Below are 19,513 nucleotides of genomic sequence, written 5' to 3'. Positions count from 1 at the left end.
AGTTGCGGACCTTGTCCGTCCGGGTCGCTGGTCGTGTTGCCACCCTGTCCTGCTATTCCCAGGATCATCCGCTTGTGAGTTGAAGCCAGTTGCTGTCCTGGGAAGTCTGTCAGGCCCTCCCATGAACGTAAGAAGCCCCGATTTGTGTCAGCTGTGTAACGATGCACCACTCAGGGCATCGCGTTTACAAAGACTTCTCCCCTCTTGCAGTACGGCGAGATATTCCTCTTCCCGGAAGCTCATTTTACGGCGACCCAGACAATAAACTCTGCACCTGAAACCACCACATCCAGTGTGTACTTCCTATTGCCATAGCTGCGGCAACCAGTCAAGCAGTCGCCTACTCCTTTCCACCAACGGCCCGGAAAACATTCAGCGAGAAACATTAAGCCCTGGCGACGACGGTGACGAAACAATTATACACCGCGCGCGCACGTGTAATACACCGGGCACGTACGCATGCGCACGCCACGTACATAAAAACTAAAAGCATTACAGCACTCAGAATAATAATAATAGTGATTTTAAACGCGCTTCTATTGTGGCACATGCAAAGCGGCCGTATATTTCACCAGACGCTGACGGGCGGGACAGAAAGCCGGACGGAAATAGGCCGCGTGTGCAACGGACAGGACGGGGGGGGGGGGGGCGGACGCATTTCATGCGGGTGATTGGGCCATTCACGCTCGCAGTGGAAAAAGATACAACGGCAAAACATTTTCCCCGCGGCGTGAATGTGAACGATAATTGCGCGGGACGTCGTTAAGGCCGCTATTAAGGGGCGCGTGATTAACGAAGTCGTGGGGGGAGAGGCACGAGAGCACAGTTCGGCGTGGAGAGAAGTCGTCTAATTGCAACAATTTAGAGGAGGCGAAAGATCCAGCTGGAAGGAAAAGAGGGAAGGAAGGAAGAAGGTTCGAGAGGATGCGGCGGAGACCGCACATCGGCCGGGCAAAACGACACACCGCAGACTGCGGTAAGGAGGAGCCGAGACAAAGCCGGCTGCTGCGAGGCGCCGGTCACGGCGGTGACAGAGCCCGTGCACGGTACGCCGTTGTTTTCTCCTCACAGAACAAAAACTTAGAAAGCTGCACCCGCTGCGTTGGGGCAGCAAAAGCCGGAGCAGACGACGAGTCCCCACGGTCAAAGACCAAGAGAATGATGAAGAAGAAGAAACAGAAGAAAAAGGACCCAAATTAGGCATATTCCAGAGGGATTGCTTTGCTGGAGCAAGCTCCAGATGGATGGGAGGGGAAAAAGGCACCTTGGTCATATGACCACCTTGGGACCACCTGACCACCTGGTCACCCCCTTGGCAGAGAACAAAAGGCACTGCTCAGTGAGGAGAGGAGAGCTCAAGCTCAGACCGGAGGGAGGAAACTCGAATCAAGAACCTGCCCCTCAGGTAGAGACGGGTTACAATGGGGCTCAATGTTGGTGCTGGACCCCGGGTTGCTCTCTCCGCTCCGGCCCCACCACCTCCCCTTACACACACACGCAGTTCGTTTTTTGCAACGCCGATTGTGATGGGGCGGCGTTTCGGCACCGCGTACATCGCCATCCTCCGCTGCTCTGGTTCAGTACGTGACCACGCTGCGTGCGGCACGATGCCCAACGTCTTGCTACCCCCGAGTGCGTTCGGTTCCCGAAGAAGCTCCCGGCACGTGGAGCGGAATGTCGGACGCCATCGTCCCGAACAACGCGTCGACGGCACGAGAGGGGAGCGCGTGGGCGTAACGTACCGTGGAGCTGGTTGATCTGCGAATCGCACGACAGGATCTCGTCGGCGAGCCGCTGGGCGGTGGGCAGCACCTCGGTGTGGTGCGCCGCGATCAGGTACTGCGCCAGCTTCTGCAGCTGGTCCCTGCTGAGCTGCGACAGCGTCTCCGAGATGGGCAGGCGCAGCTGCACGCGCTCGGCGCGCCGGATGCGGTGCAGCGCCAGCGCGGCGACGTGAGCGCAGTACACGATGCCGCGCTCGCCGCAGCCGCAGCTCACAGACGTCAGCTTGCAGCGGTCGAAGCTGAGCGCGACGCGCAGAGTCCGGTCCGAGTCCGTCACGGTCCCGCTCAGGTGGAAACCTGGAGGAGGAGGAGGAGGGAGGAGAAGGGGGGGGGGGGCGGCCACGATCGGTTTTGCGTCGGTGGAAAAAACTTTGCAGAAACAGCGTCCGCTGCCAACGATTGCGCCGGGAAGATAGCCGGCTGGTTCGGCGGTGAAAGCGCCAAAAGCCCGTGGTGTGAATCTAGGTGGCGCTGCCGGTGATCAAAGTGGGTTCCCGAGTGTGCCCGGGTTGATGTTCTCAGCCCGGTCACCAGCGGCTTGTATAGAGACCCGCAGACCGACACGGAGACTCGCTCGTAGGCGCGTATATAAAAGACTCGGAGACTTACGCAGAGAGCCATCATCAACTTACACAGGGAAGCGAGTTGTGATTACAAACGTGGCGATGTGATGGTCTGCACTCGCTTCGTGAGTTCCAAACGGATTATTTGTCTCAAAATGTTGGCCGCACACTCACAATAAATTGAGAGAGAAAAAAAAAAAATCGCACAATTAAATGTTGCCGATCGAAATCTCATGCGCAACCTTTAACATTCGTTCTGTTTTTACATCATGTCACTCTTATTGGTGGCAGTAATTTGAGAAACAAACTATTACTTACACACATGTTAAGAGTCTACGAATCCAATCCTAACCGCTGCATCTCTCGGTGCGGGAGATTAACTTGCTCCTCCAACAACAGCAACAATAACATTTCCACCAACCTGACACTCAGGACACCTGCTACGGTTGCCATGTTGGGGGTAACATACAACAATAGAAGCCGAGGATGAACGCCGGTCCAGGGTTTTTGCCATTTAAACGAACGCTGCTGGTAACACAATTGGTCTGCAAGCCCATGAGGCCGATGGACACGTCTTTACTACAATATAGCATTCTTATTGTGGGAGACGTAGAGAAATTCGATGTCCTGTCCGTTCATTTTGTTACCGCTTCCATGATCTTTAACCAGAGTGCATGAGGAGTTTACACAAACAAAAAGGCACATTTTCATCATGATGTGATTTTTTGACCCAGAAAACCCACACCGAGCCTCAAGAATCCTTTTCAGGAAGGGGCCTACGCACTGGCTTGTTGGGACAGTTCTGTTTTATGGAGAATTGTTCACATGAGGAGGAGACCCATGTGCATATGGCAACACTACAAACGCACAGTAGAGTTCAAGAATTCACTTGCTGTACCGCAACCTCCTTGAGGCTTGCCGGGTTTCACCGATCCACGCGTGCGAGATCCACCAAAAACCCGCGCCTCCAAAAGCGACAGGCCAGGCGCACGCCCCACTGATGCCGCGAAAAAAAAAAACACGGACTAAATATTCCTCGGGAAAGACATTGCGCACCGACCGTGCAGCGCAAAGCCATTAATCATTCACGCGTCCGTCAGTCAAGCGCACCGGCGCTGAGCGGCACTGGCAGGCGCGGGAGTCTCGCCGGGGCCGATGCTACTCCGCAGCAGCGGCGGCGGTGGCGGCGGTGGCGGCGGCGGCGCCCGGCTCCCAGGATTGCGAGCGTCTCTCGTGGCCGGCGCCAGTGAGGGCCGTACGCCCACAGCCAACATTTCCCTTCCAATCACCCCGCAAATTGGCTCCTCGAGTCAAATGCAATGAAAGAGTATGCGCATACATTTCCACGGGTACGCGTTTCCACGGCACCAAGAAATAAAAGGGTTTTTTTTTTTTAATTCACGAGTGACCTCTTTATTATTTGACGTTGAGCCCGATTTAACCAACCGCTCGAATAAAGAATTTTTTTTTTTTTTCTCAAAAGGCCAACTCCGAATTGAGCCTCAATTTTGGCCCCTCTCCCCCCCCCCCCCCAATGTCCGACGCCATCGTTCAACATGCCCGGGGGGATAGAGAGAGAGCTTCTTCTGGAACGGCGCGTGGCGAAACATCGGACCTCGTGCCAAACAACCGGGGGGGGGGGGGGGGGGGGTAACCACACAAATACCACACAAATCCCACACAGGAGTTTTTTACGCGGCCGAATGTTTGCTTGGGTTTTTGCGCCCATTGTTAGGTGCCCGGCGCTGCACGACAAAACATTCTCCACGTACACCATTTGCCGCTTGTTTACCTAAATGACGGGCGCTTGAATAGAACATTGCCAAGGCCTCGGAGCGGAGAAAGGATTCAAATGGGCAGGCAAGCCGCTCCACGCACTCCATGGGCTTCAATGGGGGTGAAATTACTTCTCAAAAAAGCCTCGTCGCATGTCCAAATAACCCCACTGCCTTTTCTTTTGGATAAACAGAGCAATTTTCATGTTCCTGGGATAAACATGCACATCTTGATAAGTGCATCAGCCTTATCCATGTGCCCTGGCCCATCCCCGCAGACTACTCACACACAAACCCGCATAGCCCCAATACATACATAAATACAGATTTCCACACATCTTTCACACACATCACTGGACAAACTCAAACACACACACGTCCACGCATCCCGCATACAGAATTGCACATGTCTCTTAAGCAAAACACACGAACATATAACACTAACACGACGCACGCATCACTGTGCTCACACAAGCCTTCGCAAAATAAGTGTACGTCACTGGCAACACCGCCTACCCGGCCTGCTACCCTGGTACCGTGGTACCCTGCTACACGCTCCACACGACGATCATCATCCTTAATTTTAGTGTCTAAATGAATCGGTGCTGGGGATGAGTTGAAGATGCAGCGGTGGGCCTTGACGAGTGCTGGCGAGGCTGTGGGTTTTGATGTGGGCTTGGCTTGTTAATTTCTAGGCGAGGCCGTGGGGTGTTGTTTGGCGAGGCCGTGGATGTTTTTTGGTGAGGCCGTGGCTGTTATCTGGCGAGACCGTGGCTGTTTTTTGGTGAGTCCGCGAGATGTTGTTTGGCGAGGACGTGGACGAGCACCTGTGTGATGAGGATGCTCACCACGTCTGCGTTCGTCCCATCCCGTGCTCAAACTGCCTCAGTGCAGCTCCCTCAGCCCCGGGCATTTTTAGCAAATCCTCAAAATTTCGTGCCCCACTAAACTTGTCAACACACATCACCGATGTTCCCTGCTGTTTGCTATTATCCCAGACTGCTTTTGAAAAACCCCTTCGCTTGTTTCACTGTGATCTGGGGGAGGGACCCACATCCTTTTTGTTTCCTAATGAACCTCGAACAACGCCAGACGGAGAAACGTCAATTCATTAATTTACAATTGGGGGGGTGGGGGGAATAATAACATCATCGATATGTTGTATTGTATTAAACTGTGCATGTCCGTGTTGCGTATCCATAAACATCGTTACATCGTCGCTGCTCTGGCGAGGAACCAGAAGGTAGGCTGGGACCCAGCCACACTCCCCGTCGTCCGTCTCGGTCACGGCCGAGAATGTGGACGACTCCGAAGCGGTGGACAGCGCAGCGTCGCTCCGTCTCGCTCGCCACGACGAACACGCGTGTGCAAGGAAGGCTTCGCCCGGGGGGGGGGGGGGGGGGGGGAGGAAGAGACACTCTCCGCGCATTTCTCCTGTGGCCATCTCGAGTGTAATTGACCAAATCCTCTCGTCTCATTTGCGCTTTCACCGCGTGGGATTCGTTAGCGGCGCAGAGTCCCGGCGCCGACCTCGATGAGCCGCGCACGCCCGGCGCGGAGGAGACGACGACACGACGCATTTTTAAAAAACCAAAAATCCGGCCGCCGAATTCGCCGAAAAAATGCCCAACGCCCACCGCGGTGCCGGGACAACAATAACGAATCGTCACGCCACCCCCAGCCCGGCACAGCCCGGCACGGCGCGGCACGCCACTCGCTCGGACGTCCTTTCAGGCCGGCGCCGCTGCCCATTGGATCTGATGTCAGAGCCGACGCGGACGCCGCGCAGATTTGGAGACAATGAACGGCGGCAGCGGCGCTGGGCCCGGCCGTGCCCTCTCAAAAGGAGCAGCTCCGCCATCTGGATGATCGCAGCAGCAGCGAGCGGGGGCGGAGAGAGCCATCGCCGTGACCCAGGACCACAGCCCCGAGTGACGTTGCGAGACCCGAGGCCGAGGAGGATCTCGGGAGTGAAATAAAAATGCGATTTGATTGTGGAAGTGGACGTCTCACCTCTCCCCGCCCCCCCGCCCCCCACTTCGCATATGGCGGTCACTTTGAGAGGAAGGGGCCAAGCTCACAAAGCTGAGTGGAGGTGGGGGGGGCAGAGGAGACCCCGTCCTTTGTTGTCGAGCGGCATCACCGGCATGAACCGGTGAACCGCCGCACACTCGACTCCCCGTGCCCCCCCCCCCCCCCCATGGCAGGAGACATGGCTGTGTGCGTTTCATGGCGACGCCGATTTCGGGCGACAATTACCACCGCATACGGCCTTTTAATTGTCATTTCACGAAGACCTTTGCCGTGCGTTTAATTAACGGCTATCAAACGCGCCGTGCTCTGAGGCTACGGCGCGCGGGAGGGACGTGCGCGTGCGCACACACATGTCGTCTGTGCACGTGTGTGTAGGTGTGTGTAGGTGTAGGTGGGGAGCGGTGGTGGAGCGGTTAGCGCGCTGCGCTACGAACCTGGCGACCCGGGTTCGATTCTCGCTCACAGACGATTATCTGAACCGGTCCTGGGCCTCCCCTAGGTTGACTCAGCCTCAAACGAGTACCTGGTGCGATGTGTAAACATCGCCACTGGGGAGACAAAGGCGGCCGGGCGTGGTGCTGGCCACCCACCCCCACGTGTGCAGTGTCGGCCTTCATAGGTGCTCGCTAACAGCACTTGCCCCAACAGTTTGTTCAGGCTATACGGGAGATCTTTGTCTTTGTGTATGTGTGTGTGTGTACGCGCCCTCGCATGTTGGGCACGCCGCCGCCTGTCGCCCGGCGAGCCCCCGACCTCCCAATCGATGTCTCGGCCAGAGAAGATAAACATCGCAGCCGTCCCCCTCGTGCCTCCACAGACGCACTGCGGATTTCAAAAGGGGCTTTTATTAAAAAAAAAACCGGGAGATAAAGCCAAGCGATGCGTGTCGAGGCGACACGACGTGTCATGTCGTCCTCTCCGGCCCACGGCAATCGCGCGCTCCTCCTTCCTCCTCCGCCGCTCAGTCCGCACTCCATCACCGCTCCCGAGCGGGGCAGCCAGGAACGAACGGGGAGACCGCACGAGCGACTGCGGATGTCGGCAGCGGCGCCTGCCGAGTAAAGCAAGTGCGGCGGATTGTCCCGGAGAGCCGCGCGTCACTCGTACCCGTCATGCGTTCCGAGTGCGAGGAAAAGAGAGTCAAGTTTGACCGCTTATATTCCACTCGAGCCGTGAAACCCCCCAACCTACCCACAATCCCCATAACGAAATGGCCAAACAGGCGAGGTTACTCTCTCGGCGTTTTACGAACGAGGCTGCGGCTCTGGCAAGGGGGAGATACTCGCTGCACCGGGCAAGCCGGCTGGGCCAGGAGCCCCGGTTATATTTGCGCTGCGGCTCACCGTGTTTGCCCGAGTCAGGACATCCTTTGGGAGCGCGCTAAATCACCCTGGTCAGAGAGAGAGCGAAAGAGAAAATGGGCACGAGGAGAAACGGGGGGCCCGGGATTAGGGTCTGCGAAGAGCGATGAGACGGCGCTCCCGTCCAAATAAAACCCCCGCGCAATGGAGAGGGAGCGGGAGCGCAAGCGAGCGAGCGAGCGAGTTAAAAAGACAGCTCTGTGTCAGTGTGAAGGATGTGCATTGTCCGCGCGGCATAAAGGACACAATGGCCGACACTCGACTCCTCTCGCGAGCAGCCCTTATCGTGGGCGAGAAATACGGCAGGCCGCGTCTCCATGGCGACTGGCACCGCGATATCCACTGGGGCCCCCGAGACGATTCACTCGGAGGGGCAGTCCCCGACCCTGCTCACCCAGGCGCCCCCCTCCTCCTCCTCCTCCCCTCGCGCGCGTGCCGCCGCCGCCGCCGCGGCGGAGAGACGTGGCCCGGTGGAGCCACAAAGGAAGCGGCGGAACAACCGCGCCATGCCAGAAAAGAAAAGAATCCCCGGGTGCCGAAACCCGTCGCTGCAACCAAAACGTTCCCTCGGTACCGAAGACCGACAGCAGTCGTACGCACTCGCCAAAACCCAGGCGCCGGCAGCGCGACGCCAGAAACGACCCGCACCAAAATCCCGGCGCCGAAACCCCCGAGACCGAAACCTGCGCGCCGCAACCGCCGCACCGGCAACATCTTCAGCCGCCTGCACCGAAACCTCGGCACCGAAACGGCTACAACAAAACCCTTGCGCCAAAACTCTCCGTAGCCAAAGACCACCGAAACCTCCCGTTTTCTTACGGATGCATTCCTCACAAAAAGGCCCTCCATAGCAAACCATGTCAAGTCCGTCGTGCCGGACGAACGCCTGGACCACGTCGCGTGAGGCCCAACAGCACCGCGCAAAATAGATATGGAGAGAGATAGAGATAGGGAGAGATCGATGGAGAGAGGGAGAGAGAGGGAGAGAGAGAGAGGGTGCACGCCAATTGTTTCCTGTTTTGCATTTTTATGAAGTGAGCACGGGGGCACACAAACTGTTCTCGCGTAATGAAGTGCGGCGTCGCCCAATTTCTCCGCCGCCGCCGTCGCCGCCGCCGGGCGCGAGCGAGCAGCGCCGCATTTGGCCTCATTAACTCCACCGCTCGGCACGGACAGCGCCGGCGCGGTGTCATCATCCCTCCCCATTGTGTCGGCCTCCGCAAATGTTTTTCTATCGCGGCACTTCATCTGTGAATGGACTTGCAGCAATGTTAAGAGACTGCCTTGAACCCCCCCCCCCCCAGACGAGAACGCGTCTGTCAGATGAATCTAATGGGGGTGACATTCTGCGCAGTGTCACTTTAGCGCAAGGGTCCCTCCCCCACCACCACCACCCACCACAACGGTGAGACGTTAGAATTCTTTGCGGGCAACAAGATGGCAGATACACGCGCACGGCGCGAGCACGTCCGTGCGGACGGACCGCACCGCGTATTTTTAAATTCTCCACTGCACGCGCAAGCGATTCTTGGTTTCCGTTTGGTAGGTATCTCCGCGGTGGCGGCTCCCGACGATTTACGGTGGTCTGGCGAGACGGGCAGGATCGGAACCCAGAAACGTCGTCACGAGGAGCGGTCCACTTGGAGAGAGAGAGAGCTCGCACAGCATCTCCTCACGGAGGGCCCTGTGCCATCACCCTCGAACGACCGCGACACTCGAACGGTCTTGTGAAGAGGTGATGGGACCTCTTCACAAGACCGTCGTCACCCTTCTCACAAGGACCCGATGGCTTTTCGCGCGAGCGTGCAACACCCTTCTGACGATGAGGTGCCACGTCTTCTCGTGGGCTCTGCCACCGTCACACAGGCCCCATCACATCCTCACGAGGATCACCACGCCCCCCCCCCCTCACCGCCATCCCCACCCGCCCCCCCACCACGAACAGCGAGGGTTCACCCCGAGTCTCTCGCCGCCCGTCGCCGCGGCAACGGCGGGGGTAAGCGAGCGGCTGGAATTCGGTTATTCGGAAAATAATAAATAAATTATCCGCGTGACCTCCGCTGGTAACGTAAGCCGGGTTTCCAGTCTCCGCGAGTGGCCACTTCCCACCGCGTCCAATGTTCCCGGCGTGAAACCCCCCCCCTCCGCACCCCCACGCCTGTTCCACCTCCGACACCACGACCCCGACCGCCACCCCCCCCCCCGCCACGCTGGGCCCTGCCGGCGCTCCGACGCGGCCCCGCGACGAGGAGGAGGTGGCGGCGGGGGCTCCGTCGACTTTCGTTCCACGCCGCCCGCCCAACGCGACTTCGCCGGCTCACAACAAACGCGCCGCCGCCGCCGGTCCGGCGGGGAAACCTTCTGCGCTCCGCGTTGATGCCACCACTACCGCCACATCTGCAAAGGATTTAGGTGGGTTTGCGCCCCCCCCCTCCACCCCTCACCCAAGCGTCAGTGTCAGCAGCTGCAACGCGTTTGCCCGATGGCTTTAGCAGAGGCAGGAGCCGTCACTTTCCACGCCACTGGCACCGCGCCCCACGGAGGAGAGAGCCCCTCCCCGTGCGTGCCAAGACACGACGGCGGCCCACGAGTTTACGACGACGCCGCGTGCGTGTGTGGTCACCTCCTCTTCGTTCCCATCCCTCTTCATCCCCTTCATCTCCTTCTCATTCCCCCCCCGAACCCTCGTCACCCCCTTTTCATTCCCTTCATCGCCCATTCCCCTTCATTCCCTCCATCGCATCTTCATTCCTTTTTCATCTCCCAGTCCAAATCATCCTACTTCATTCCTATCCCTCTTCACCAGTCTCTGGCTCTACCCCTGTTATGTGCGTTACACGCAGCTTGAACATCTCACAGTCCACGGCAGATCAGAAATGTGTTTTTATAGCCAGCGAGAAGAAAAAAAAGATAAAAGAATTCCGAAACTACGCCAGTGGGGAAAATATGAACGTAACGGCCAAGGGATGTCGTCAGGCACGAAGCGGTAATCCGGTCGCGGAAACAGTAACCATCTCCAGAGCGGCTCTGCATCGTCGCGCCCACGTGCCGGGAAAAAAACGTGCCACGGCAGTCGAAGCCAGCAGGCAGGAGTCCTGCGGCGGTGACGGTGAAACGCAAGGCAGCACCCGGCGGCTTCTCTGCACTGCCGTCCCAGAAAAACACACGAGGGCAAGCCGAGCGCGCTGCAGTGCGAGCGCTGGACACACGAGTCCTAGGCGATGCCCGTCCGTGCATCTCCGAGCACAATAGCTAAACCAACCGGGGGCAAGTTCTGTTAGAGAGCACCTATTAAGGGCTGACACTGCTGGTGGTGTGGCCGACACCACGCCCAGTCTCCTTTGTTGGATCACCGGTTTCGTAGCGCAGCGATAACCGCCGCACTCCCACCTCGCCACACACACGCTCGCACAGACACAAGAGCCTCCAGCTCCCGTGACTCTCAGCGTTGGATGACATCTCCGATGCTTCAGCAGCCACAACTGCCGCCGGGACAATCCCGACGCTACGAGCAGCCCAGGCCCCTCCAGGGCCCCGCCAGCAACGCGCAGAGTCGTTTTAAAAAAAGAGCACTTTCATTATTATTATTGTTGTTGTTGGCAGCATTGCAAATTAAAACCAGGTGGGCGACATTTTCAGCCTCGTTAGGAAAACGCTGAGTGCGCATAATGGGATCAAGAGGCTGACCTCGAGCACGAAACGACCGCGGATTGGCACAGGTGCTTCACCTGAGTGGACCCCCCCCCCCCCTGCTCGAGATCGCGAAGGGTGAGGGGGGTAGCTGGGAGGTGGAGGGGGAAGGGCAAATTACCCAGCACCGAAACCAATTGGCCAGTCACATAGCAGCATGGGACTCCATGCAAGGGATGAATTGGAGTACAGGATCCCCCTTGACAATAATTCCCCCCTCCTCTTTGGCCCATAGCCCCCCCTGGTGCAGCCGCAGTGCCTGCACACCCTGACAGCTACGCCCCTACCCTGGGGTCCCAGGTGGCAGCAGCTACGGCTGCCGCTTTTCTCCGTGTGGATCGTAGATCTTGGTGGCGTCGGCGCTCGTGATGGAGACTGCGGCACGGGAGATGTAGCCGGGCCGCTCTGTGGGGCCGAGTGCCGAGCTGGGCACCGTCGACAGCCCGGGTTTTGAACCGGGGTTTAAGCCGCCTGTGACGAAACCAAATATCTCAAGCGGAGTGAGTTGATGGTCTCATCCCGATCGGCAACACAAAAAAGCCATCCCGGTGATGCATTTATTTTTTTTTGACAAGTGGCTGCATTCCACCATTGAGAATTACAAACGCCCTCAGTTTGACTGCCGTGCGGCGAACATTTCTCTGCAGCACCGCATACATAAATCGGGAGCTCAGGAAGCAGATGTCCGATGAACCTGGCGCGTGGCCCAACCTGTGGCAACCACCACCACGCCGCGACCCACGCCACAACACTCAAGTCACCGTCCTCATCGACTTTGCGTCAACACGCGGTGGGCACGGCAGGACGGGCGCCCACCATGCGATCGGCAACGGATGGAGGCGGCGAGCGGGGGATGTGGGTGGGCGTCTCGGTAGACGCAGAGTTGCCGTGGCGCGTGGCCAGCTTCCGAACTGGCCCTGCACCAAATGGGGCCCCGGCTGCCCTGTCCCGTCCACCCGCCCTCCCTCCCCAATGCCGCAGCTCCGTCACGGGCCGAGCGTTACCAAGAATTCGCTCCACGCTGCCCTTCCTGCCCGCGAGCCGGCACAGCGGAGTAAAGGAGAAGGGGGGGGAAAAAAAAGGTGCTCCTCGCCACACACAAACACACACATCCTGCGAACTGAGGAGGGCACAGGGGGAAAGAGCCGGGGGGGGGGGGCAGCTCCTATATCACCTCATCAACATGGCCAGCGTCATCAGCGGGGGGGGGGGGCGGGGGGGGGGCTCGTCCTTCCACCTGAGCTGAGTCAGGCGCTGCCGATGGGGCCGCGATATCCTGCAGAGTGCGGTCATCGTGGGACGAGCCGACGCCACTCCCACCGCCGCACGGGGATGCAGGGGAGATTATTGTTGGGCGAGGAGTTTTACGACACGGGATGTGACGCGCTTCGCCTTCGGTGACCGTTAATGCGGCCATTTAAAGGTCCTCAGTATTGATCCGAAGTGGGAGGTGGGTGGCGGGGAGAGTCGGGGGGGGGGAGGGAGGAGGGGGCTGTTCATAACAATGGGAGCTTGTGTAAGGCCATTAACACCGAGGGTTCATTACGTTAATTAGCGAGGAGCACGCTGGGGCGGCGGGGAACCTCGGACACCTTGCGCGGGCGGGTTCACGGCGGGCACACCGCTGCGCGTGTCAGCCGCAGCGTGGCGGGCCAGGGAGCAGCGTCAACGAGGCAACCGACCGATCGATTAATAATCGATTTTCCGAGCTCGCGGATACACGCTGCATCGAGGCAGGTGGGGCGGGCGGGCGAGAATCGTTGTCTTTCGAGTCGCATTCGCCGTACGCAACGGGTTTTTGTGACCCCCTGCAAGCCACCAAAGAGGTCCGGCTGCGTTCACCGCGACGACGAAGAATCGATTAGTCTAAATCGCGACTCCGCAAGCGCCTCGGCAGATTCGCTGGGGGGGGGGGGGGGCGCAAATCGCTCAATCGCGATACCCCGGCGGGGTCGCGCAAGGTCAGAGGGTGTAATCTGCGCCTGCACTGCCCTCGCGTCTCGCGCTCTAACCAGATTGGTCACGTTGACACGTGATCGTGCCCGTGCCATTAAAATCGCTTTGCTAATTTTAGCGAAGCGCTGTGCGCGCTCGTTTCAAAACGCCATGGCGTCGGAATCGCGTGCGCGAGCCTCTGTGCGTGCAAACACTTGCACGCACGTGTATACACATATACGGAGAGCGATGGAACGGCGATTTGCGCACTACGCTACGAACACGGTGACCCATGTTCGACTCCCGGCCGTGGCTAACATCAGCGGCGGGCGATAACCGAAAGAGCACTGGGGGCCGTCAAAGGAGCCTCAAAACGCGTACCCCAAAAAAACATCAGCCCTCGAGGAAGACAAAGATGGCCGGGCGCGCGGCGCCGGACACGCAACCCCCGCTCGCACGCCGCGTCCGCCCTCGTCAATAGGCGCTCGCCAACAGCTCTTACCCCAGCGGCCTGTATCGGCTACACGGTGTGGGGGGGATCTTTGTCTTTGCGCACACGTCCACGCACGCCTGGTGCGCCGACCCTCAAAGGTCAAGTCTTTAAGTGGACGCTGCTCTTTTCGGGAGCCCCCTAACGAGCTCTGCCTCGGCGAACACAAACACGAGGCGGCGGCGACGGCGCCGCCGGCGTGCGGCTTGTGATCTCCATCGCCACGGAGGTCGCCCAGGGCCTACACCGCTAGGAGGTCTCCATCGCCAAGGGCGTCTCGTCACCAAGGGTCTTACATTCGACATCTCCACGGAGCCCCCCCCCCGTCCTTTGTGCGACCGCGGAATTCCCAATCCCCGGCGTTGCCGCCGCCACCGTTGCCGTGGCCCCCCCTCCACCCCCACCGTGGCACGGCGCGCCCCCTCCCCGCACGACACTTTAACAAATCGGACACACGTGGCCCTTCACAAAGGCCGCTTGATGGCGCGGCGCCCTATTCATCGTCCTAGCCGGCTCCACGCACGCTGGGCCGGGCTCGCTCGGCGGCTCGTCAGAGCCCCCCCCCCCCCGAGTCCAGACCGAGTTTCATTCCGCCCTCCTCCTCCCCTCCATCCTCCGCGTGCCAAACGGGGAGTGGAACACAGCTCCCACGCCCGTGCCGTTCCCACGTGTCCTGTCCCCACTCTGGGTGACGGCGGTGACGGTGGTGACGCTGGGCGCTCGAGGGCTCCCGTCTGCATGTGCCGCGCTCGCTCTCTCCTCCCCCCCGCTCTCCCTTCTCCTCGTTTGTCAAAATCTGCCAGAGTTTTTGGCAGCGCGTCGCTCAGTGCGTGTTCATTTCGTTACCCAAAACGACGGGAAATCCTCCAAAGCCAATAAGGGACTGGCAAGAAGGAGGGGGGAGGGGGCTGGATTTAACCCTCGACGTTCCGCAACATTTTGGCTCCGATTTTCCAGAATTAATAACTTGCCAAAATTATTCACACGGGCAACGCACTGCAGCTGGTAGCATTTTTAAATTCCGCGCGGCCCGGGGGAATTATGATTACAGTTTTACACCAAACGTGTTTAAGCTAAACAGGCGCACAGAGCGCACGGAGCACACGGTCGCGCCAACACCGCGCTCTAAAATTATACGGCCACTATCTATAACGGACGGGCAGGGACACGGACCGCGGCACGCCGAGCCAAAACATCTCAAGAGTCCGTTGTGCTACATTGCGGCTCTCCGATGTCTTTTCTGGTTGTACCGCGTGTCGTTCGGGCGTGATGTCCGCCGTTTCGCTTCCCGTGATGGGAGCTGCCGCAGGAACTGAATCGAACAGCTCTCTCTCTCTGGCTGCTCGATTCAGTTTCAGTTCAGTTTTATTTATTAGGTATAAGCCATGTGAGCCATGCGGCCGACTCGGGTGCAACCGCAACAAAAAAAACATGAACAAGGAACAAAATTCAGCTCCTGTGAGAGGCTCCCAACTCGTGGAGTGAAACATCGGGCACCATGTGACCCTGAAAACACATTGCGGGCGCGATGACCAGTGGCAATCAAACAAAGCTCCTGTGTTACCAGGGGTAAGCGAGCAGCTGGCTTCCTAACGTCACCGAACGGAGCCTGATAAACTCATTCACTCACTCATTCATTTCCTTTATTAAAACGGCCAGGTAAGAGCCCACCGAGACCAGAAGTCTCTATTTAAATGGAGACCTGGCGTGGCTGCGCAAGCAGTAATTAGCGCTCATTAATTACGGTTCAGAAAACGTTTCCATGACTAATCTGGTGACGCTGATAAGCACGATACTCCACCACTGCTCCCTCCCCCCCAACTCAACCCCCACCCCTCGCACCAAACTCCGGTCCGTTAGCCTCCTGTGTCAACGGCACACGTGGGATGAGCTTTAGGGCTGGGCATGTGGGCTTAGCCTAGCACCAAGCCTCAGCACCAAGGCCCTCACCAAGGACTTGGCATCAAGGCCCTCACCAAGGCCCTCACCAAGGCCCTCACCAAGGCCCTCACCAAGGCCCTCACCAAGGCCCTCACCAAGGCCCTCACCAAGGCCCTCACCAAGGCCCTCACCAAGGCCCTCACCAAGGCCCTCACCAAGGCCCTCACCAAGGCCCGACTACTGCTCGTTGTAGGGCACAATGGAGAGGTGCGTCAAGGGGGGCACCGCACGATACAAGGGTGTGGGGCTCGGAGTGACTCCGAGCCCCACACCCTCAGTGTAGAACTCCACGAGCTCCGTGAGACTGCAAGAGCAGAACTTGGGCAGGGGTGGGGAGGAATGACTGTAACCGCTATGGGATCTGGCAGAAGGAAGAAAGCAATGGCGTTGCCTGTAATGATCTCATTCACTTGAACTTCAATGCCTTCCCAGACACACCGAGGAGCTGGTTCTTAAATAGGGGGGGGGGGGCACACGACGTTGGAGAGGCGCTGGGTGTTTGAAGAGTTTGCCGCCAACGAGACGTGACGGCGGGTGAGGGATAGAGCTGTGGAGCTGATAGAGAGCCGCGGGGCCAGAGGAGGCCGCGTTCGCACCGGTTCCGGGCGCCCGTTTAAACGCAGGGCAACGAAACCTTCCGTGCCGTGTCTGCGCCGAGTGGAAACGAAAAATCCAGAGGAATATTCCTCCGTGACTACGAGAGTCAGAAGCCTCCTTCCCGCCCCCCCCCCCCGACGTTTCGAACGGAGGCGCGGTCTCTCTCGGCGTAGGGTCGGGGGGCGCGGAGCGTTACGACGAGCGGGAGGGCACTGGGCGAGCAGCGCCGAAATAAAGAGACTTTACGTTCTCCATTATTAATCGCTCGCAACTATTCCCGGAGGGGGCTCTTCAGCCGCTCTCCACGCTCTGTCAGACACTTCGCCTTTAGCGGAATTTACCGCTTCAAGGAAGACGGGGCAGGCGAGGGGGCGCCGGCGTTGCCGGCAGACAAAGAGGCGTTCTCGGCGAGCGCCGCCGTTTCCAGGCGTCGCAGGAAACCTCGCCGGCCAACCCGGCGCAAATGCTCTGGCCTCGAAGCTCAAAACGTCAACAGGCAGGCGGACGTCCGTAATTCGGTAAACTGCCACCGCCGTCGTGACGACAGAAGCACAAAGAGCGCGGCCGCGAGTCCTGCGCGTCACAATTCCGTCAAATGCGCAATTGTCCCAAGCCGACCGCGACGCTGTGCACACAAACACACAACAAGGGCCGCGTCCACCCACACGGCGCCTCGGAGACCACACACGGCCACATTCATCGCGGCGGCCGTGTGATCTTCGTGGGCCGTGCCCGGCGAGATACGAACCCCCGAACCAGCACAGCCTCCCCGACGACTCCGGCCGGGGCACCGCACGCGCGACGCCTTTGCGCCGTCGTCAGCGTCGTCGTGATCACGGCGAGAAACCGCGCAGAACGTATCAATCACCGATTCCCATTTGCAGCAAGCCGTCTTTTTTTTGTTGTTAAATCGTCGCGCGACGAGCACGACGGTGGCGTTTTAGCACCACGCGAATGATAAGCTCCCGGTCGGTGGCGAGTGGTCAATGACCGCTTCACTGCAGCGCGGAGCGTGGGCCGAGCGGAGAGTCGGCGCATCGCCGGCCTCCCCGTTGATCCCGACGCCCAGCGCGTTACTCCGACGCGGGACGGCGCAGACGCACCGCCGCAAATCGCCAAATAATAGCGACTCGCATTTCACATTTGCGGCTCGCCTCCGCGCTCTCCGCCCGGTTACCCTAAATAAAAAAAATTTAATCAAGGGTGACATTTAGCGCCGATGCGCCAGGGCAGCTTTCAGGGCGCACGGTCAGTTGCTTTTTGTCCGCGTCAATGGTGTAATGTTTTGCGCAAACACGGCCCTTCAAGCCCACAGATGTGGCTCGTGAATAGGCGCGGGGTCCTAATCACTGTAAATTGAACTTGTATGGGCAACCACTATGCAAATGCACGCTTTCTCCTGGGCTTTTTATTATTTCTCTCTGTTAAAAGAGCCCACTGCCCCCCCCTCCCCCCCTCCACGCCCACCACACCCCCCTTTCTCTGCTATGCCCTCCCCTCCCACACACACACAGCCCCATCGCCATCAGCCACCACCGCTCACAGAAAGGAGGAAGGGACAAAGAGAAAGCCGGGACAATGGGGACAGTGAGACAGTGGACGAGAGGGGAGAGAGCGCAGAGCGCGGAGCCAGACAGAGGAGCAGCCACGGGGCCGGCAGGGACGGGCGACGGACGGCAGCGCCATGAGGAGCGCGGCGGCTCGCACTGCCCCGTGGCGGCGACGCGGCGAGGTTGGCACGCGCGCCTTGGCGCAGTCCCTGCACACTCGACAGCCACGTCACCGTATGTCCAGTGGGGAAGCACAGTTGGCATGGGCCCACGGTGCCAAGAATGATGTGGGGCCCCCTTGTCAGAAATCCCCCCCCCCCCCACACTCTTTGTAGTCCGACACCTGGGCCCCTCTGGCCCCGAGGGCTGCGGTGCGATTGCACCGCCTGCACTCGACAGCTACGCCGGATTTTAAGCGGCCGTGGGGGGGTTTGTCGGCGGGCGACGAGCGCGTCCAGGAGGGTCGTCTCCAAACGGAGACACCGCCCAGGGCCCATCTCTCCCGACCAAGAAACGCGTCCCTCCCAAACGGAGGAATTGGCCAAAACATCCCCATGTAACAGGAGGCTCCTCCTGAAAGGGTCTCGAGACTCAGCGAGGGCTGTCGTGCACAAATGAAGAGCGTTACCATTAATGATATTGTCCAGGCTCCGCAGGACGTTGCCCGCACGCAGACAGCGAGAGAGCCCGTCCGATCGAATCGATATCATCAACACGGGGGCCCCCCGCTCCAGTCGATTCCGCACGTCATGGGAGCGAGGCCACTAAGCCTCCATCGCTGCCTCTACGATGACACCGCATGCACGCTGCACCAACACAACAACCTCCCCCTCCCGCAACAACACAACCGAGAACCCCCCCCCCCTCCCGACCGAAACGATAACCGAATAAACGCGCCTCTCGACTGTGGAGCGGACGCTTTGTCTGCGTGCGTGCACTCCGAGTGCGGGCCCAGGGCTCCCATTCTCTGCACCCACCTCGCCCCGGAGAGCGTGGACGCGGCAGGACCGGCGCAGAGAGAGAGGCAGCTCCCGACACAAAGGGGGCCCCCCCCCCCGGCGACCTCTCCTCCTCCGCACGGCTGTTCTTAGCCAGCGACCAAGCCGCGACGCCTGGCCTCGTCGCACCTCCGAAGCCGGGCAGGATTGGGCCGGGGTGAGAATCGTGCTTGGACGGGAGACTGGCCGGGAGTACGAGGTGCTGTCGGCTGTGGCTGCGAGGTGACCAGATGGCAGCACGGAAAAGGATTCAATCGCAATCCATCTGTGTGCCGAGCGGGTTTGCTCTGCCTTGAGCCTGCGTAGCGCCTGGACCCGTGAAGACACCACGCACGGACACAGGCACCGTGGCCTGCTACGTGGATACCTTGTCCGCAAAGGATAGTGACGACAAAAAAATATATCGTCGTAATGCACGACGCTACAACCTCGAAGCTCTCCTCATTCACCAACCCAAGTCAAATATCCCGCGTGACCCGCGCGGTGTGGAGAGGCCTTCATCCAGCAGTGGATTAACACAAGGTGTGCGCACGAATCCGAACTGTTCTATTAGATAACTTGCACTCACACCGTACCCCTAATCTCTCGTACGGGCACGGTCACCTGATCAGCAGCAGCAGCAGCGGCAGCGGCGTTATCCAAATGTCAGGGGACCGGGAGTTGGGTTTAGATGATGCAATCAGTTTGCAGCCTTCTGCTTCGGCTGCTGACGACAACGACGACGAATCCTGCTACACGTAGCCCTCGCCACGGTCACAATGGGTGATCAGAGATGAAAAATAAACGCGGCTCCGG

The 19,513-nt window shown here is 59.2% G+C and overlaps 1 protein-coding gene across 1 annotated transcript in view; it reads right to left on the bottom strand.

Moving 5' to 3' along the window:
* LOC144726766 (zinc finger SWIM domain-containing protein 6-like) overlaps positions 1-19,513 on the bottom strand; it is a 47,658-nt gene that overhangs the window by 11,604 nt on the left and 16,541 nt on the right. The window contains 1 exon segment of the mRNA XM_078605657.1: positions 1,743-2,081. Coding sequence (XP_078461783.1) covers positions 1,743-2,081 — 339 coding nt within the window.

Source organism: Lampetra planeri, chromosome 24 (assembly GCF_965212315.1).
Source record: "Lampetra planeri chromosome 24, kcLamPlan1.2.h2, whole genome shotgun sequence".
In the NCBI taxonomy this organism is placed as follows: domain Eukaryota; kingdom Metazoa; phylum Chordata; class Hyperoartia; order Petromyzontiformes; family Petromyzontidae; genus Lampetra; species Lampetra planeri.
Note: the sequence above shows the minus strand (reverse complement) of the source record. Positions and strands in the feature narration are given on the sequence as shown.